The sequence below is a fragment of the Ovis aries genome, chromosome 7, assembly GCF_016772045.2.
Source record: "Ovis aries strain OAR_USU_Benz2616 breed Rambouillet chromosome 7, ARS-UI_Ramb_v3.0, whole genome shotgun sequence".
In the NCBI taxonomy this organism is placed as follows: domain Eukaryota; kingdom Metazoa; phylum Chordata; class Mammalia; order Artiodactyla; family Bovidae; genus Ovis; species Ovis aries.
In genome coordinates, this window is record NC_056060.1 from 53,222,557 (window position 1) to 53,244,306 (window position 21,750).

At 38.1% G+C, this 21,750-nt stretch overlaps 2 protein-coding genes across 23 annotated transcripts in view; both read left to right on the forward strand.

Annotated features, from left to right (window-relative positions):
* Positions 1-3,133, forward strand: part of RAB27A (RAB27A, member RAS oncogene family) — a 97,887-nt gene extending 94,754 nt beyond the window's left edge. For all 22 annotated transcript variants that reach the window (XM_060417911.1, XM_060417912.1, XM_060417909.1 and 19 more), the window contains one exon: positions 826-3,133. In XM_060417911.1, the coding sequence (XP_060273894.1) occupies positions 826-1,024 (199 nt within the window). In that variant the 3' untranslated portion in view covers positions 1,025-3,133. The remainder of the gene's footprint in view (positions 1-825) is intronic.
* A 4,442-nt stretch (positions 3,134-7,575) lies between these two features.
* RSL24D1 (ribosomal L24 domain containing 1) lies at positions 7,576-21,315 on the forward strand. Its single transcript, XM_004010596.5, has 7 exons — positions 7,576-7,707; positions 12,646-12,759; positions 15,007-15,079; positions 17,392-17,455; positions 19,263-19,348; positions 20,541-20,625; positions 20,717-21,315. The coding sequence occupies exons 1-6, from the start codon at positions 7,627-7,629 to the stop codon at positions 20,612-20,614; spliced, it is 492 nt and encodes a 163-aa protein (XP_004010645.1). The 5' UTR covers positions 7,576-7,626; the 3' UTR covers positions 20,615-20,625; positions 20,717-21,315.
* Positions 21,316-21,750: the final 435 nt, after the last annotated feature.

The window sequence follows — 21,750 nt, forward strand, 5'->3', positions numbered from 1 at the left end:
TACCAAGTGGTGAGAATGAAGTTAACAGTTTGAAGAAAATATAACTATATTATTATTTTCATGACTTTATTAAGAAGGGGGAAGAATTTGGCAGGTAATTGATTAATCCTCTTGCAAAGACGAACTGTGAAGGGTGACCACCGCAAAAAGACTGATGATGTCTTAAGAACATGTGAAAAGTAACCTTATAGTTTTGAAGCGATGCTTTGTAAGTTACTAAAGAATTATACCTAATCTCAGGTCCTGGGATAACAAAATAAACATGCTTAAGATTGTTATGCCTGAGGAACCCTGAAGTGCTATAAAATTCAGAATGTCTTGTCTTCAAAGGTGTGGTCCAGGAATACTGCCTGGAGCTGACAAGTGGCCAAGCCCTTGACGAATACGGCCAGGGACCTCTGATGTCTCATGTTGGCTTGCATTTTTTTTTCCCCCATTGACAGCAAGTGAGAGTTCTCTATTTTGGAGAACTTCATACAACATTATGTAAATTTGGAACCAGTAGAGCCTTTGGTTGAGTAGGTTACAGTTGAACAGCTGTGGATTCAAATCCTGGTTCCACTCGTTTCTAGCATTATGAAATTGGGCACATTACTTCATCTTTCTGAGCTATAGTTTCATCATTTGTGAAATGGGGATAAAAACTTCCAGAAGTTTTACATCGCTGTTAGGAATGCAGTGTCAGTTATTATTTTACTTTTAATGTGCTAAAATGCCTTTCTTGTCTTATATATTTATATTCTTATGATTTTCTAAGTTGAATTATCAAGGGCAAAGTGACCTTTCCCATCACATGCTGTAACCCAAGTTGTTGCTGTCTTTCAGAGTCCCCTACTTTGAAACTAGTGCTGCCAATGGGACAAACATAAACCAGGCAATTGAGACGCTCCTGGACCTGATAATGAAGCGAATGGAACGGTGTGTGGACAAGTCCTGGATTCCCGAAGGCGTGGTACGCTCCAACGGTCACACCTCTGCAGATCAGCTGAATGAAGAAAAGGAGAAGGGGTCATGTGGCTGTTGAGGGGGCTAGTGAGCTGAACAGCCATTCGAGGGGCCCATGTCTGTGACCTTCCCTATAGTGATACATGACTCAGAGAGAGGCAAACAGGCCTTGCATACAAACTGCTTCTCACCATCCCAATTAAACCTATCAGTAAAGTATCCCGTTTTAAAATTACTTTGCTGCAGCTTTGTAAATATTCTTTAAGATTCAGCCTGAGAGTTAGGCAAAATATCTCACATAGCCAAAAGTGCCTTATAAAACGTTAGCCCCATGGCAGTAGATCGTTCAAGGATTCAGGATTTTGTAGCCACAGAACAGCGCATTTATGATGTAGAATGACTGAAGTTATCATCCCTGCTTTACCATAGATAGGCCCAGAGTCTCACCTTTAAATCTTAGATGTAACATCAGTCTTTAACGCAAATTTAAGACCCTTCTTGCACCACAGGGGACTTTCTAAAATGTCATCTAAACAATTTAAATATTAAATAAGAATATACACAAATGATGGTTCAATGTCTTGAGTATAATTTATGTAAGCATTCTCTTTAAAATGAATATAGGACAAATGATTGGCCATATCTATAGGCCCTGGATAAACTGGATTGATCAATTTCATGCTCACTGTGACTATTTTTGGTGTAAAGGGCCTTGAGAGCAAGGACTGGGATAGTTTAATGTTGTATAAGTGACTGAAGTGGGGACTTCTGGCTCCCCGCTCAATTCCCTTTGCTCTGAAAGGTTGATTGAAGGGTCAGGGAATTAGATTTTTATGCCTTTAGTTCACAGTGATCTGTGCATTTATACTTGGCCTATGTGCTGGCCATATTGAACATAGCTGGTGCTTATGCTGAAGTTATTTGTGATAAGCAAATATTTAGCTTCTTTTTCTTTATATTTAAAATGTTGGTCTGTCATCCTCAGGCTGCAGTTTCAATTAGCTTATGAATGACATCATTTTTTTTCACCATCAGGCTCCATCTTGTTGATCTTTGAAACTTGTTTTATTTTTATACAGTTGGAATCGAAGGAATTAGTTTATAATTACATAACATGTCTGTTTATACTGTTTGGTGGAAGATGGATGTTTGTATTTAAGCAATTACATTCATATTCTGTCTCAAAATAGAAAAACAAAATATTCTATAGCCTGTAGTTTTCACTGAGATCATGGATATTTACTATACTTGCTGGATCTTGCCAAGGTCATGTACTCTTCCACACTGTCAAAATGTCTTTTTTACCAAATTAAAGGTGTGTTTCAAAATATGCTTCATGGCAGTTGTTTATAAAAATCAAAGGGGAAAATTCTTATTTATTAAAGTAGTTTAAGTAGATTAAAATTTCCAAAGAACTTAATGGCTATTTAGGAAGAAATACCACTCATTATAATTTAAATAAAGAATAAAAATAAATGTATTTTGTGATGGTATAACTGTAATTAGAAAAGTAAAACTATGATGAAAACTAGCTACTTGTACATGATAATTTTCAAACAGCTTTTTATGGACCATCTGTCCTGGTTTTTTTTGCCACTGCCCTCCCACCATCTGCTTAAGAAACTTAGTTGTGCTTTGTAAGATCTTATATATTTCTATCCTTAAAATGTAGACTTTTTAAAATGCTAAGAAGTCACTGAGTCCTATGCATTTGTGTATACTAGTGATAAAAGATCCAGCTATTTGAAAGTCAGGGTCCTCATCATAAGCAGTGCCTTGTAAAATTGCTGTAAGACTTAAGTGGAGGAAGTAATTTTATAGCTATGTACCAGGGAATATTTTATATGATTTATTTGTACAGTGAAAAAAAAAACCCAATATCTGTATTGTGTCAGCCTATCAGGAACCAAATGAGCAATTCGTACAGATTCTATTGGCCTTAAACATAATACACAATGAAACCTATACATGAAACAGTGCACACACAAGAACCATTTTTAGTTATTGACATCAGTAACCTGTGTTCTCTTTGGAAATCCTGTGTTTAAATTTACTTTGAAGCACCACCATAAACTTTTTTTGTGTGTCAATGTATTTTTCTATTTACAGTCTTGTGTAAAATTGAAGTGTATCTTCAGTGAATTTTGTGCCAGATAAGCTTATAATAAAAAAGTGGTTTAATCTGTTATTTATGTGTGGACATAACTTCATTTCCCTTTACAAGAAAGTTTCAACCCAGAGGATGTAATGCTAAAGGAAAGCACACTCAGAGACACAAATTCCATTAGGTACTTGGTGAGGGACCAGCCAAGATAACATGTTCTGGAGAAGGTAACTCACACATGTCCTCGTCAGACACAGATGGAGCACCGACAGTGCGTGAGGTGTCATGCTGGCTGTTGTCAGGTGAACAAAGCAAGAGGGTAAGGGCTTGAACTAAGACTGGGGCTGAGAGATGGGGTGCAAGAAGCATTGGGGAGGGTGTGGTACTTAACTGGATGAGGAGGGAATACGGGGAGATGGACTCTCTGACCTTATTTCCTGCCACCCTGTCTACCTCACTCACCCCTCTGTGAGCATACTGGCCTCCCTGGAGCAATCAAGTATGTTCCTGGAATATCTGCTGTTCCCTCTGCCTGGAATGCTTGTCTTCCATATACCTACATGGCTCCCTCTCCCACCCCGTAGGACAATTCAGATGTCATGTTGTCCAAAAGGCCTTTGCTGATCACCTTCTATAAAACAGCAGTCACTCCTTCTCATGGCCCCCATCAGATTGTCCCCTGCTGCCTTGTTCTGCTCTGTTTTTGTGCATGTCACTTATCACCAGTCAATATCTTTGTATGTTTGTCTCTATCCACTAAGATATAAGCTCCATGAGGACAGGGATATGGGAAGTTTTCTTCAAAACTGCTGCTGCTGCTACCCGGAAAAGGCCTGGTACATGGTAGGTCCTCACATGGCTATTGGACTTCAGTCCAGTAGAGGACTTAAGATGCAGCAGGGTCAAATGAAAAGAGTTTTCAAAGTAAGACTCCAAGACTTCAAAATGTTTTGAAGGGTTCTCATATAATAAGTCCATATTGGTTTATTATGAGAAATTAGGAACTCTGAGAGGTATACTCTTGATCTTTTGAAGTTGATGTCAAGATAGCTAACGATCCACTGAAGAAATGTTCAATATGGACTTTTTGGGTTCTTTTGTTTTTTGTTTTTGGCCATTCCAAGTGGCATGCAGGATCTTAGTTCCCTGACCAGGGATCAAATCCTTACCCCCACAGTGGAAGTGTGGAGTCCTAACCACTGGACAGAACAGGAAATTCTCAATTAGGAGTTTTTAAAAATTGAACTGTAGTTGATTTACAATCTGTTTTGGCAAAGTAATTTTTGCTAACATTATATATACGTTATAAAAGTATATATTAATATATAACATACATTTATATATTTTTCAGATTCTCTTCCACTATAGGTTATTGCAAGCTATTGAATATAGTTCCCTGGGCTATATAGTAGGGCCTTGTTGTTTACTTTATATACAGTAGTGTGTGTATTTGTTAATCCCATACTTCTAATATCTTCCTCCTTCCTTCTTTCCCCTTTGGTAACCATACATTTGTTTCCTATGTGTGTGAGTCTGTTTCTGATTTATAAATAAATTCATTTGTACGGTTTCTTAGATTTCATATTTAAGACATGTCATATAGTATTTATCTTTCTCTGCCTGACTTAATTTCTTTAGTATGATAATATCTAGGTCCATCCATGTTGCTGCAAATGGCATTATTTCATTCTTTTTATGGCCAAGTAATATTCCATTGTATTATATATATATATATATATATATATATATATATTTATTTATTTATTTATCACATCTTCTTTATTCATGTATCTGTCGATGGGGACAGGCTGCTTCCATGTCTTGACTGTTGGAAATAGTGCTGCTATGAGCAGTGGAGTGCAAGTATCTTTTCAAATTAGTTTTTGTCTTTTCCATATATGCCCAGGAGTGGGATTGCTGGATCATATAACTCAATTTTTAGATTTTAAAGGAAATCTCCATACTGTTTTCCATAGTGGCTGCATGGATTTACTTTCCCAAAGACCGTGTTGAAAGATCCTTTTTTCCCCACCCCCTCCCCAGCATTTACTATTTGTAAGCTTTTAGATGATAGCCATTCTGACCGGTGTGAGATGATATGTCATTGTAGTTCTGATTTGCATTTCTCTAATGATTAGCGATGTTGGGCATCTTTTCATATGCCTGTCTTCTTTAGAGAAATATCTATTCTAATCTTCTATTTTTTGATTTTTTTTAAATATTGAGTTGTAGGAGCTGTCTGTATATTTTGAAAATTAATCCCTTGTTAGTCACATTGTTTGCTAGTATTTTCTCCCATTGTATAGATTGTCTTTTTGTTTTATGATTTCCTTTGCTGTGCAAAAGCTTATATGTTTGATTAGTCCCCATTTGTTTATTTTTGCACAATAAAGAATGCTTTCCTTGGCTTCTTATAACCCAGAAAGCTTTATATAGTATTTCCATGTCTTCTATTTTTGGCAAGATGGATAAGTTTAGAACTAGAAAACTCTTCTAATATAAAGCACTTGATAATGCTGGATAAAATATAATGAATGTATTTTTAAAATGAACTATTGATCTCTTAAGAAAGTAAGGACAACACCTAAAGACCATCCCTCTTCCTCCACAAAACAGACAACAACATCAGCAACACAGTGGGATCTTGTAACAAACTGATACGGGGTGTGGTTTGCTTTTAGTTTGGATTTTGCAGGATCAGTAATCAAGGTGTTCAGCTTTAATGGCTACATGACATCATGAGAGAAAACTCTGGATTCCTTGGAGGTAGGACACTGGAATGGAGAGCCTCCTAACCCCAAACACACTCAAAGCCAAGGCCTGATCTATGTCTTAATCTCCCCTACAAATTTATAACCATAAGTGTGCTTTTACACAGGTTTAAGATTCAAGTTTACATTACTCCTCTCCTGTTTTTTTTTTCCTGGAAATGTTTAAGCCAAAAAATGAACATAAGCTAACAAAATAATTTGTGACTGGTAATACCTCCGGATTACTTGGGAGAAGCAAACAGAATCTCTTCGGAGGGAACATTTCCACCCAGAATTTACAGAATTTTTAAAGAAAACACCACTAACGATGAGCTCACTATTTAAAATGAAAACCCGGTCCGTCCCCACCACCTTCAGCCCTAAACATGAGCAAGGGCCAGTGAACCAAAATCCAGCAATATGGCACTTAAGAACTTCAAATAATATGCTTAACAGATGGAGATCATAAAATAATTATAAACATAAAAGGAATTGAAATGTCTGGGAAAAGAAGACTTTATTAAAGATACATGACTGGTTTGAATTTAGAAAAAGACTTCCACGTATGGAAAATGTAGCCACTGGCATTCAAAATGTAATGGTTAGAGGTTAAATGGCAAGTCTGAAAAGAGAATGGGTAAACTTGAAGATAGACCGGAGGAAATTACACAGAATTCAGCACAGAGAGATAAGGTACAGAGAAATTAAAGAGAGTGAGAGATGACCATCACCAACTCCCGGAGTCCACCCAAACCCATGTCCATTGAGTCGGTGATGCCATCCAACCATCTCATCCTCTGTCGTCCCCTTCTCCTCCTGCCCTCAATCTTTCCCACCATAAGGGTCTTTTCAAATGAGTCAGCTCTTTGCATCAGGTGGCCAAAATATTGGAGTTTCAGCTTCAACATCTGTCCTTCCAGTGAACACCCAGGACTACTCGCCCTTAGGTTGGACTGGTTGGATCTCCTTGCAGTCCAAGGGACTCCCAAGAGTCTTCTCCAAAACCACAGTTCAAAAGCATAAATTTCCTGTACAAATGGTGTTTTTTTTAATGTCTAGTAATTAAATATATATATATATTAATTAAAAGGCGGAGAGGGAGTAAGGTGGAGAAGACCACCACTACAAGTTTTTAAAACACCGCTGGTTAAGTCCTGCGAGCCTGAGACTCAGCAGCTTCGGTTGCCGTGCGGGGCAGCAAGCTCCCGCCGTGGACACCAGGTAAGTCCTCTAGGGACTGGAATCCGGCAGGGCTTGAGCAGTGGAGAAATGAGTTCTTAGAGACTAGCCAAGTGTGACGGAGAAGGCAATGGCACCCCACTCCAATACTCTTGCCTGGAAAATCCCATGGACGGAGGAGCCTGGTGGGCTGCAGTCCATGGGGTCGCACAGAGTCGGACACGACTGAAGCGACTTAGCAGCAGCAGCAGCAGCAGCAGCCAAGTGTGGAGAGCCGCCTGGGAACAGCACAAACTAGAGACAGGATATATAAGACATGAGTAAACGCTGACTTAATATGATACGGTAGGTGGAAAAACTAGACGCTCTAACAGCCAGTTCACAAGGCGCAGAACCTTGCACTTGCCCAGACTGACAGCTGTCAGCACGACTGCATTTCTGCGCCTGCCCAAAACGTCAGCGCTTTTCCCGGCGCGGCCGCGGGGAGGCGCGGTCACGATCGGCTCGCTTTCCAGAAGCTCTGAAGAGCACCGCCTTTTCCGGATGCTCTTTCTGGAGGACTGGGAAGAGAATCACTTCCTGTGGCGCGGCTACGTCACTTCCTCTTCAGCTGGCTGTTCGGCCGGCGTTTCCCCACGCGCGTTCAACATGCGGATTGAAAAGTGTTATTTCTGTTCGGGCCCTATCTACCCAGGCCATGGCATGATGTTCGTTCGTAACGATTGCAAGGTGAGGAGGCGGGGAGTGGGGCGCTTTTAGCTGCGCTCCCGCCGGGCTGAAGCCGTGCCCGCTCGGCGCGGGGTTACTCTGCGCCTACCAGTTTGGCGTGGGGTTTGGCCTGGGATTTCGGCGCGTGAGGTAGGCTTTACCACGGGCTCGGACCTCTGCCTCCCGCTAGGGGAGTTTCTCCTTTAGGCGGTCCGAGCAGAGCTGTTCACTAGGCCGCTCTTGGGAGAGGCCGGCAGTGACGAGGTTGAGGAGCTATTCCAGCCAGAGCCCACAGGGAGGCTGGGAGTCTGTTGGCCCACTTGTGTATGTGGGCCACATTCTTCAATTCAGTAAACCTTGCTGAACGCGTGCCGGGTCAAGCATCTTTGCTGAGGCCCACCTCTATACAGATGTATAAGACTTGGGGTCAGCCGTAGCGTGTAGAGGTTGATAGAAATGTTGGGTATGACTTAATAGCAGAGTTACGTTTTATGAAATGATTGGAGGTGATTTGGAGAAGGACGTGTGTGAAGACACAGGAAGGAGGTGCTTTTATCGTGGATCTTGCATTTTGTTTAAGAGCAAGAGGAGAAAGCATTTTAGGCGAAAGGGAAATGAACAATTTGAGCAAAGGCACAGAGGAGCAGTTACTTCTCTGTTTAAGGAAGTGACGGATTACACATGGTGATAGAGGCTTGGGGTAGGGCTATAAATACAAATATAAATCTATATTTAAAAAGTACGTCTGGAAACAGAAGATAGAAAGATACAGATCTCACCGGACTTTTGACGGAGTTGCTTGTGGCAAACCCATTGTAAGTCGAAGATGCAAAAGCCAAACCTACTTAATATTGTATATAGCCTAGCCTTCTTTAAAGATGCTCAGAACACATTAGCTTACAGTTGGGCAGAGTCATCTAACACAAAGCCTCTTTTATAATGAAGTGCTGAATATCTCATGTAATTTATTATATACTCTACTGAAATTGAAAAATAGAATGATTCTAACTATTAAGTTGTTCACTCTGTGGACTGGGAGCTTTAGTCTGCTGCCAGATGCCCAGCATCAGAGAGAATTTTACTGCATGGCTAGCCTGGGAAAGATCAAAGTTTGAAGTACAATTTCCACTGAATGTGTATCACTTTTGCACCATTGTAAAGCTAAACCATCTTAAGTTGGGCACTGTCATTATAAGGCCTCATTGTGAAAGGCTTTAGGAATAATACATGAATTTGCCTTTCATAACGGAATGAATCTCATTCCTCTGTTAAAAATATTGTTTCTCAGAATTTGAGCTCTCTTATATTTGCTTCAGAATCACTGGGCACTTGTGGAAAAAACTGACTCCTGCTTCCCACCAGATCTGTAGAATTGGAATGTCTGGGGGAAGGGAAAAAGCTCTAGGAGTCTGTATTCAATGAGGTGATTTTGACATGCTCAGGAATTACAGTTTGTACTTCTTCACCTTATATGTGTATTCTGTATGAAAAATACTGACCTTGCTAAATTAGGAGTAAGAGGTCTTGCTGAAATGAGGTACCAAAGCTGTATTTGGAAACCTGAAAGAGTATGTAAGTGATTCTTAATTCCTCCTCTCAGGAACATGACCAAGAATTTATAGCAGTGAATGAAATGATCGCTGGGTTGGGGTGTAATTCACAGTAGGCATTATGGCATTGTAGATGATCTGGTGATCATAATTTTATGATTTTTGTCCATCAGTGTTTGTCAGCTGGATATGGAAATTAGAAAGGCCAGTGGGAGCTGTCTAAAGTTGAGTGTTGACCTGGCAGATGCAGTGGGAGTTCAGGTATATGAGGAAGTCTGTGTTGAGTTAGCTGGAAGCTTGCTTGCTCTAGGGAAGACCTGTGTATCCAGAGCACAGTCGATGGGGAAAATAAGATGTAGAGGCCCAGAAGCACTAATGAAGACCAAGCACCTCATTTTTTCCTTTGTTGATATTTCCCACATCTTTATATCCTAGTTCCAAGTTTGAATTTTCCACTTGACAGAGAAATCCTGTTTGTACCTAACAGTGAGCCTCCTGAAAGAGAGGCTTACCTCTCTTATTATTGCCTCAGCTCTTTTTGCTCTCAGAATTAATAGTCATGTGCTTAGATAGTTCTGCTGGAAACTGAGGGTTACCTTTGAATCTTTTCGCTCTTTGTATCTAGCTATAGGTCCTATCCATGCTGCCTTTGCAAAGGATAGTGGTGTCTTAGTGTTTTTTCTGCCTTCCTAGTCCCAGAGTAGGCACTTGTCACTTTGTAGCCTCCTAACTATTTTTTCTCCATTTATGCTTGTAGCTTTTGAGACCACCTTTCACAGACATCTCCCCTCTTCTGCTTCTCAAGTAGCTTCTTAAAAGTAGAATTAGTGTGTTGTTGTTTAGTCACTAAGTTGTGTCTGACTCTTTTATGAAGCCCATCAGGCTCCTCTGTCCATGGATTTCCCTGATGAAAACGCTGGAGTAGGTTGCCATTTTCTTCTGCCGGGGTCCTTCCTGACAGAGGATTGAACCTACATCTCCTGCATTGCAGGAGGATACTTTACTGCTAAGCCACCAGGGAAACCAGAATTAGTGTGTTACTAATTAAAATACTGGAAAAGTGAAAATATTAGTTGCTTAGTCGTGTCTGGCTGTTTGTGATTCCATGGACAGTGTAGCCTACCAGGCTTCTCTGTGCATGTGATTTTCCAGGAACGAATACTGGAGTGGATAGCTCTTCCCTTCTCCAAGGGATATTCCCAACCCAGGGATTGAACCCGGGTTTCCTGCATTGCAGGCAGATTCTTTTCGGTCTGAGCCACCAGGGTAAAATATTACTGCTCTGTATTTTCATAGTTTGCAAACAGAAACATATACACTCTTAAGGTGTGCTTGATAAATCTTTGTTGAATTAGTGTCATAAAAAAGTATTGAACTGTTAAGCTCAGATGGATCGTTTGTTTGCACTTTGAAGACTGAGGATGGTGCTCAAGGACTAGGTTAGAAGGGAAATTTGAGCCTGTGAAGCTTTGTCTCACACAGAATCATCCACCACCTACCCCAGTAGAGATTTAATCACTCCTTAATGTATATTTACATGTTACTTTATACTTGATTATTGTGTATAGCCATATCCCATTATTTATATCCTAGTCTGATCTTTATTTCTCTTGTTTGCAAAGTGAGACTTTATCACAATACTGGCCTAAGGGTAGAGCATTGTATTATTCTTGTACTTCTTGCACCTACTGCAACATCCAGCGCATAGTAGCTGCTCTTTATTTGGGAATCCCCATCCCATCTCAGTGAGTCCAGGCTCTTCAGATGCTTCATCATGCTTTTTCAAGTGAGTCTGTTAGATACAGAGTTTAAGTAGGCTTCCCTGTATCTTCCCATTGGCTTTCTTTGGAACTGAGAAGACCTAGAAAAGTTCAAACTTCTCAATGAGGACTTGTGTAGGAGTTGTTTAGTATATCTTAAACAAGGATGGCTTTTACCTAAAAAGGTAGTAGTACTTTGGGTTGGAAATATGCAAAAGAAGTATTACCAATAATGATTTTATAGTGAATTATTACAGAAAACTACTGTAGTTTATATATTTTCTAGCTGTTTGAAATTAATTCAAGAATGTAGAGAGGGCTCTCCAGTAAGTCTGGCCCTCGATTAAATTGATCTGATATTGACCATTTGTTTCTTCCTTTTCTTTTCTTTTTGACCTTGCCGTACTGCTTGTGGGATCTTAGTTCTTGGACTGTGGATCCATCACAGGGCCATCCCAGGGAAACGCCAAGTTCTAACCACTGGGCCACCAGGGAATTCTCTAGTATCGACCATTTCTAAGAAATCTGTCCTAATGTGATTAGTGACCTGTTTGAAGGTCCTCATAGAACAATGTACATAAAATGAAAAGTATTTTGATTTGTGATTTATGTGCCCACACACACGCACACAAAGGCTTTATTGTTGTTTTAGTCGCTAAGTTGTGTCTGACTCTTTGCAACTGCATGGACATACCAGGCTTCCCTGTCCATGGAATTTCCCAGGCAGGAATATTGGAATAGGTTGCTATTTCCTTCTCTAGGGGATTTTCTTGACCCAGGGATCAAACCTGTCTCCTCCTTTGGCAGGCGAATTCCTTACTGCTGAGTCTCTTAGCTTGAAGTATCTGTACCTTAGTTTGGTCTTTTTTGAATGGGTCACATCTAAGCACGATAATTCAATTTAATTTTCTTTGCCAAGGTCCACAGATTCAATTATAATGCTTTTTCTCTCAGATTTCCTCTAGTAATGCAAATTGTAACTTTTTCTGAGACAGAGTAACAAAATGATGCATTTTAGATGTATAAATCCAGTAAGTCACTTTAGGAGCACTTTGAAACATCATTAAATTGTAAACACTATTAAAGGATCACATCTTTGGAGATGAAAGTGTAGAATTAAAGTAGTGAAGAATCTTCCTAGTAGATCTCTGAATAAATTCTTTAGAAAAACAAATCCATAGCCAGTTTTAGTTGCTTTTTTGGGAAATTATTTTGTGCAACAGTGAAAAGAACCAAAGGACATTTCAGAATGGTTGTTTGAAACTTTACCCCTGCCCCCTCATTGAGATATATACAAAGTGAATTTTGAGAATTATTCTGAATTGCAAACGGATTTAAATAAATGACTTTACTTAAAATTGTTCCCTTCATTCAAGATCATAGTAAAGGTTTTATTGTTATTCTATAAAAATGCTAGTTTTTAACCATATTTAGGGGGCCCTCAATCTTGTTTGATAGTCAAAAAATAGTTCAATTTGCATTTTATGTGATATGTCTCATGTTTCTAAATGGTGCTGTAAGTAGAAGCAGTTGTGAGAACCATTGTTATTTCTTAGACTTTATAGTATATTTTGTCTGGTGGGGTAACGTCCTATGGCATAAAAGTTTTTAATATTGTATTTTCTCTGTTTTAACACTTTTTAACATAGGTGTTCAGATTCTGTAAATCCAAGTGCCATAAAAACTTCAAAAAGAAGCGTAATCCTCGCAAGGTCAGATGGACTAAAGCGTTCCGGAAAGCAGCTGGTAAAGAGCTCACGGTGGTGAGTATAGTTAGCTATCACTATAGTTTTTATAGTTTTCAAAATTTTAGTGTTTGGATGGGGAACAATTGATGTTAATTAGAGTTAACATCAGTTAACTCTAATAACGAACTCTAATAAGGCTTCCCATAGAGTGATTAATGACTGATTGATTAATGACTTTGGCTTTGGCAATCTCCTTCTCACATGATACCCAAAACTATAAATCTGTAGAATTCTGAAAAGGAAAAAAAGATTCCTAATCTAGTTTGTAGAAATGATTTTTCTTATTCTCCAAAAAGTATTTTTAGCTCTTGTAACAAAGGGGAGAATTATTTAAATGGATTGAAGTTGGAAACTGTTACTTAAGGATTTTGAAAGGAAGTTAAGAGATAAGAGGATGTTTGAATAGCAGTGAGGGCTCAGATGAGGTTTGTAATAAACTTGTTTATCAGTTTTTCAATTTCTTTAGCTGGACTTTGTGTCTGAGAGCAGAGAACTTAGTTAATGATATTGGTTTAAGGAGGAATAATGAGGAATCGAGGTGAGGGAGTTTCATGAGACGAGCCCCTACAAGTATTGCTCTTACTGAGTTGGTATGAGGTCCCACCAAAGCTTGTCCACTCTCTGTCCTTGAAAAGGAAGGAGGAGAAACTTGCACAGGTTGTTTTTGAGGGTGGGAGATCTTTCAGCTGTCTTTTCCCTGCTGTACTTTCTCTTCCACCAAACCCGTGACTTTTCCCCACCTTTCCACTCCGTAAAGGCAGTGTCTTAAGTAGTTGCTATGAAGTCCTTTTCTGGCTTTCTTAACACCTGAGGTTTTTCAGTGAATGTAAAGAATATTTTTTGACAACTTGTAAGGCCAGATCATGATTGTTGTCACAAAAATAATTTTCAGTATGGATGGATAGAACTGTAGCATCTCAAATACAGGTGGCAGCTGTATGAGTGAAGGAAGAATGTTATGTCATGTTCAGTTGCTGGTGACCAGTTACCTTGTCATGGCTGAGGTTACTGTGATCTGAACAGAGTCTTGTGTATATAAATGAAATAGCTAAGTGCAGAGTTAATGTTCACATTAACTGAGTCTGAATCTGATAGATTTGAAAGCCAAGAACTATCTGGGTTTTTTCCCAAAATTATTTTGCATGTTTTGAGATGAGTAAAGTTGTTAATTGTCAAAATGCCGACTACATTTGGAGGGGACCTAAAGAATTTCAGGGTGAAGCTTATATCAGGCAGAGTAGCACCACATTATTTGAGGATGTGTAGTTTCAACTCTGTGCTGTAACACAAAGGTGTATAGGTATTGAAATAGACGAACATGCTAGGTATTTTTGTTGAACCATATGAAATTCTCAATATTTGACTCTTCTTGATCTATGGGAAAAGGCAGTTTCAAATGGTTCAGTCTAATACATGTTTTCTGGCTGTTAGTCTCAGCTAGGAACAGGAAATTAGGGAAGCCTTTTGAGTTTATTTATAATCCTCATGATGCTTATAGGCCTATCTCCCCTCCCATCCCTTTGAGAATCACAAATATGTAGAGAAATTTTTTCATTAGGACTGTCTTCTATGTTGTGTTTAGTGGAGAAAAAGTTTGAAAACTTATATTCTCTGAGAATCATCTTGGGGAAAATCTTAGTATGTTTCCATAGCCATGACAAACCTAGACAGCATATTTAAAAGCAGAGACATTGCTTTGCTGATAAAGGTCTGTATAGTCAAAAGCCTGTGGTTTTTCTAGTAGTCATGTATGGATGTGAGAGTTGGATCATAAAGAAGGCTGAGCACCGAAGAATTGATGCTTTGTAACTGTGGTGTTGGAGAAGACTCTTGAGAGTCCCTTGGACTACAAGGAGATCCAACCAGCCAATCCTAAAGGAAATTAACCCTGAATATTCATTGGAAGGATTGATGGTGAAGCTGAAGCTCCAATACTTTGGCCACCTGATGTGAAGCACCGACTCATTGGAAAAGACCCTGATCTTGGGAAAGGTTGAAGGCAGGAGGAGAAGGGGACAACAGAGGACGAGATGGTTGGATGGTATCACCGACTCAATGGATATGAGTTTGAGCAAACTCCTGGAGATGATGAAGGACAGGGAAACATGCTGTAGTCCATGGGGTCGCAGAGTTGGACATGACTGAGCAACTGAGCAACAACAGTAGCTTGAAATACTTAGAACATCTGTGAAAAGGAGAAAAAGTTTTAAGACATGCTTCTTTTCTATCTCTCTTAAAACCATATTTTTCCTCTTTTTACAGGATAATTCATTTGAATTTGAAAAACGTAGAAATGAACCTGTCAAATACCAGCGAGAACTGTGGAATAAAACCAGTAAGTCACAAGGGAATATGAGGAGTTTTCAGAAGACACTGGTTTTGGATATTACCATAGCTTTAATATCAGTTGATTGTTTAAATATTAAATTTATTCTTTTAATTGGTTAGTTTTTATAGTTTTATCCTTATTTCAATGGCTCTGCTGTATTTGTGTTTTTTATTATAAGCTATCCCAACTCTTTTCAGAATTGATTGATGTATCCATTACTAAAGTAGCATAATGATTAAATTTGCTGTTATTTGAAGTGCCTGCATAGAGATCTAAAAGCAGTCAAATATCTGAACAAAAAATAGAGGTGTAGAATACTTCGTGGAGGTGTGACATAGTTAAGATATACAAAAAAAGTAACACACTTTGCCAATTTAGATGATTTAGGGATACAAGTATTGTATACCTCATGAAACTTAGTGATTCTATAAAGTTCAAAAGTACAGCATGTAAGCATGATAATTGCAAATTTTCTAAGAGAATTTCTAAGTGTTTGACCTGAGTGAAAATGAAGTTAGAGGCTACTAAACTACAAGCAGTAATGTTTAGTTCTTCCCTGTCTGCATACCTACTTACCTAGCTCTTTCTGTCTGTTTACTTATTTAAGTTAGGCAGAGGCTTTAATTAAAAAAAAATTCTCATATGTAGTAAAACTTAATTTCTTAATCTAGCTTAAAGATTTTACCATGTACATGTATCGTGTGAGGCCCTTGGCCCTGCCTTTTCTTCTTCCCCCATGCCTGCTTATGCAGCCTTAGCCTCTTCTGGTCTTTGGTGTGGAGGTGAGGTAGTTTGTTAACTAGAAGTCTCTTTAAGACTTAGAATTCTACCAGACTTACTGTGCTGATCATTTCACAATATGCACAAACACCTCGACCCCATATGGAGCTGTACATTTTTCACAGGCTTATTAAATTGATTCCTGAAGGCTCTTTTGGCAGGGACTTTGTTGAAGGATTCTAAGCATTTCTGGACCTCATTGAGTCTTATTTCATTTTGGCCTTTGTTTTCTTTTTTGTTCCTACTTGAAGATAGCGGCTCCAGACCATGTTTATCTATAACTACTTTTATTTTGTGGGTATTCACATCAGCTTGATGTGGAAACTGAGGTGCATATCTTAGTTTAATCATCTGTGGATATTCAGTCACTGAGACCCTCTGTGCTGGTATCATGATGTTTTTATTGTTCCTGAGAAATACTATGTGTTCTCTAAGATATTGTATCCTTTACAGTCAGTAACCACTGATTCTGGTATATGAAGATGATCAGGGCATATACTCTCAGTGCATTTTACTGAGAACTCCTGTTTTGTTATTTGTTAGACAGTAGTTGGTTCAGGTATTATTACAGAGCCTCATTCGTTTGCCCCACTCGGATACACAGACTACACTGTAAGAATCTGGTTGGGAATTGTGCTGCTCGGTATGGTAGCCACCAGTCACAGGGGCTACCGTGCAATTAAAATGTGACTAGTCTGAATTGAGATGTGCTGTAAATGTAAAGTACATGCTGGATTTTGAACACTTAGTGTGAAAACAAGCATAAAATCTCAGTAAATAATTCTTTATATTAATTACATGTTGAAATGACAGTAATTTGAATATGTTGGGTTAAACAAAATGTACTTGGAATTTAATTTTGAAGTGTTCCCATTTACTTTTTGAAAAAAATGTGGCTACTGGAAAGTGTAAATTACATATGTGATTTATCCTACATTGTATAGTACTCATACAGATTCTAGAGTATAGTTGGACTCAACTGCCTTATAACCAAGGGTCTTGCATAAATTTTCCAAAACAGTTGTTGGATTTTAGTGGTTAAGAATGTGGCAAATTGACAGGTTCATTCTACCAGTATTCGTAATGTGATCATATCTCAGGTATATAATGTGATTCATAATGAGATCATAGCTCAGGTACTTGAAGAAAAAGTAGATTTTATTACCAGGAAAGGGCTCTTTATTTATAGAGATGACAAACTAAGAATGGGATTAATGTCATTAATCCAAGTTCTCTGTAGAATAAAATTTGAAAAGTGTTGGACTGGTTTCAAGTACAAGGAAAATTTATTAGTAGTAAAGGCTTTTGCAAAATAAAGATTAAAGAAATGATACTTGGGAAAGAGTCAAAAGTGACGTTAACCGAGAGTACGTACCTTTGTCAGCTTTAGTAGGAATTGTTTTTGCAGTGAGTTTTTTGTTTGGTTTAGTCTGTTTCTAAATCAGGATAAAGAGGTGATTGTTAAAGCTCTTGTTGATTATAATCACCCAGCTTGAATGAACATAAATTTGTTAACTTTAATGAATTTTTTTAAACAGTTGATGCAATGAAGAGAGTTGAAGAGATCAAACAGAAGCGACAAGCTAAATTTATAATGAACAGGTATGAATGTTTTAAAATATCTTTATTTTCACATAACTTCTGACTTTCAGAAACTATCAAGATAGTGTAAAGAACTCTGTATATTCTGTTAGCATTTTATCAGGTTTACTTTGTGTTTAACTCTGTGTGTAGTAAGTTGAAGACATGATGCCTTTTCCTCTTAAGTATACTTCAGTGTATATGTCCTAAAAATAGTATGTTCTTTTTCTGTGTGGTTTTTAAAATTGAGGTATAGTTGACACACAACATTATTTTAGTATCAGGTATACAACATAAGAACATGCTCTTACATAATCACAGTATAGTTATCAAATCAGAAAATTATCACTGATAAAATATTGTTATTTAATATATAAACCTTACTTGATTTTACCAGTTGTTCCAGTAATGTCCTTCATCACAGCAGAAAATCATATTATCATGCATTTCATTTGGCAGTCATGTCTCCTCAAGCTTCTTTAATCCAGACAGTTTCTCACATTTGTCGTAAATAACACTGACATTTTTGAAGAGCACAGGTTAGTTATTTTACAGGATGTTTCTCATTTTGTGTTTGTTGTTTTCTTCGTGATTAGATTCAGGGTAGGCACCTTTGGCCAAACTGTCACAGAAATGTGTCTTGCAGGTGCATGTTGCCTCTTACTGGTGATGTTAACTTTTATCACTTGGTTAAAGTCGTGTCTGCTAGCTTTCTCCCCTGGAAATGGAGGAAACGACTTTACTGTTTTACTCCCCTCTTTGTAATCAGTGCATCTTGGAGGAGACACACTCAGCAAAGAACCTGTTACTCCTCAGAGTGGTATCTACTGGTTTAAGCATCCATTAGTGTTCTGCCTGAATCTGTTACTATTGTTACTATTGCCACATGGTGATTTTTCTAATTTCACCCTTTCCTATTTATTAGTTGGCTTTTTTATCCAAGAAAGAGCGTTTTTCTTTTTCCCCAGTTCCACATTTATTATTTCATTCATTTATTCACATCGTGTGTGTGTGTGTGTGTGTGTGTGTGTGTGTGTGTGTGTGTGTACACTAATTCTTACTGTCTTCAGTGTGTTACAGTTCTTTATCATTATTTATTTTGGTGTTCTAAGTACCCCAGGTTGGCCAGTGAGAGTTCTTCAGGCAGGCTCTGTGTCATTTTGACAATTCCTCATCATTCTTTAGGTGTTTCTTGCTTTATGGCTAATAAGATTTTCTAGTACCATCTTGCACTTTCCCTGCTCCAGCTTGAAACTGGCTATTTCTTTAGAAGAGACATCACTTTTGATCTAGTCATCATAAACGTCTGTCATAGAAAAGCATGTGTCAACAGCTTTTTGGCTTTAAACCTTTTTAATTATGAGAAAAAGGGGGCCCAAATGGTTTAGAACCAGTCTGTTGACTTTTTTTGTTGTTGTTGAATGTCTTATGTGTTTCTTGTAATTACTGAATGATTTTAAAAAATAGATAACACAGAGATAATATCTTTCTCCTCAAATAGAGAACAGATACTTTAATGATTAGAAGTTTGTATTCTGTATCTGTGATCTCTAAGGCTTGTTAATTCTTTGTTGCAGTTATATTCCTTTATTCACTGAGCAAATACAAATTCAACACCCAGTTTATTCCTGACTAGGCACTAGAAATAACAGTGAATGAACAAATTGGGAGTGTAGGAATCATTAAGCTAATAAGGAACAAGAAACAGATTTTATTCCCATTTCTCATCTGTGTGGTTAACTAAATATAATTTTTACAAATTACGAATTAATATCTTTTAAAGAGGTTTTAGTAACTGAGCTTTTGGCCTTGATGTGTTTTATCCTAGGTTGAAGAAAAATAAAGAACTACAGAAAGTTCAGGATGTTAAAGAGGTCAAGCAAAACATCCATCTTATCCGGGCCCCTCTTGCAGGTAAGTAGTGCATACACAGGAGTTCTCTGCCTTCGGTAGAGAAATGGAAACCTTTTGTGGTCCCTGTAATCGGGTACCAGCCAACTTTTTGAGGATAGATTTTTTTTTTTTTCATGTAAGTATTCTCTCTCATTTAGGATATGACTTGGTAATTTATAAAAAATATTGATTCAGTGCATTTCTGAGTTCCATTCGGTTTATTGCGTATGGTGTTTCTTTTCTCCCACCATAAAATCCTAGCTTCTGTAAAGACACTTTCCAAGTTAATCAAAATTATTTGAGTCATAATCAAATAGATGATTTTGCCTCATACCTGTTTTGATTGAAAGGACAATGTTTCATATTAATAGTTCCTAAACTTCATTTGGTATGGGAATTACTTGGGGGACTTACTAAGCACAGAGGTTCAAGCCCCTTGGATCTGGACCTCTGTGCTTCAGTAGCTCTCCAGGTGATTGTGATACCTCCGTTTGAGAACTGCAGTTTTGCCCTAAAGTCGTGCTTGTGCTTCTGTAACTTACAGGTAGGCATGCACTTGGGCAATCGTTTGTGTGCATAATTTCTTCTGTGAGATGCTAAGAAACCAGTATTTTCCTCACCTGGCACCAAGTACAATCTATCAGAAGGAGAGAGATTTTGATGGGATTTAGCTATGCCTAAACCTTAGTAAAGTCAAATTCTGTAACAACATATTGGGTAGATTTATGCAAAAGTCCCAGCTAGGACTTTTTTGTACCAAATTAAAAAAAAAAAAAAGAATCCTGGAGCATTGTTTCACACATAGATTATATGGACTGACACCCCAAAAACAATAGAAAGGAACTATTAAGATTTTAGGTGGCCCTTTTTGAGGTAGAGAGTGCAGAGTTGAGAGCAGAGATCCTGGCTCCAGATGGCCAGGGCTTACATCCAACCCCTTTGTCTTACTGGACTTACTAGCCAAGTGACCGGGTCACTGATTGACTTGTCTCTGTACCTCAGTTTTCTCATTTTTAAGATGTAGGTTGTCATGAAGGTGAGATGAGCAAGTGTGTGGCAAGTCATAAGACCTGTGCGAGTTTAGTTTCTATTCTTAAATTATTTAGGAATATTTAATGTTATTTTAAAATAGCCAAGATTCTTTATAAAGTGTGGATATGACTTCCACAAGGTCACACCAAATCAATTTAAGAGTTTAATTTCTTTTTTCAAGGCAAAGGAAAGCAGCTGGAAGACAAAATGGTACAGAAATTACAAGAGGATGTGGACATGGAAGATGTTTCTTAAAACGTCTGTGTGTAAGCATTTCTTTTAAGTGCATCTGGAAATCTCCTTTGGAGACTTAGAACTTGTAAATTACTGATTTTTTTTTTTTTTTTTCCACATAAGGTCACTCAGATGAAAGGGGAGTAAATACTTCTGTCCTACATTGATATCTGCAGAACAGCAAATATTATGGATGCTAGGTTGCATCTCAACGTTAAACCTTCACTGAGAGATACACTTTTATAAATTATGAAAACTATGTTTGTAAATATAGAAGTGAATTGTGGACAGAAAATGGTCATGCCATTTGGTTTATGGCACTGGGCAGCATTTATGTAATAATGACAAATTCATGACTAGTAATATATATGAAATAAAATTTTCTTTGCAGTAAGATATTTCCTTTATTAATGTTCTGGATTGGACACAGCAAGGAAGTAACAGTCTGTATGATAATTAGCCTCAAGTAATATCTTTTCTTTTGATTTTAATATTTCTGGTTATGGTTTATTAGCATCTTAGAAGAACATAATGGCCCAATATATTGAAGCCTAATTATGTTGGACTGTTTTGATGTGGTTTAACTGTTGTGATAGTCACTTGTGGATGTTGAGGGTGAGTTGAACAGTCTTTCCTGAAATGGAACTGTGTAATTTCCACTTTGGAGAGTACTCAATGATAAGTTGACATTCCTAGTAGAATAAACTTTTATTTTTCCATGACTTCAGTGCCTATTAAAATTTTTGGTGTGATTTTCTTTTCAAAAATTCCTCATTGTTTTTGGAAAATGGGATGTATGAGTAGCACATTATAAATTATTTGCACATAAAATTGTTTCTAAAGTAACCGCCTACATATTTATTTTAAAGTACTAAACAAAAGATAGATATTCCCAGGTGGCCCAGTGGTAAATAATCCACCTGCCAAACAGGAGATGCAGGAGATATGGGTTCAATTCCTAGGTTGGAAAGATCCCCTGGAGAGGGAAATGGCAACCCACTCCAACATTCTTGTGGGGAAAATCCCATGGACAGAGGAGCCTGGGGAGCTACAGTCTGTGGGGTCGCAGAGAGTTGGACACAACTGAGCACAGCACAGCATCAGACAAAAGGTATGAAGTATCAGTTGCTTGGAAGAAAATTATTTTGTTCACACCT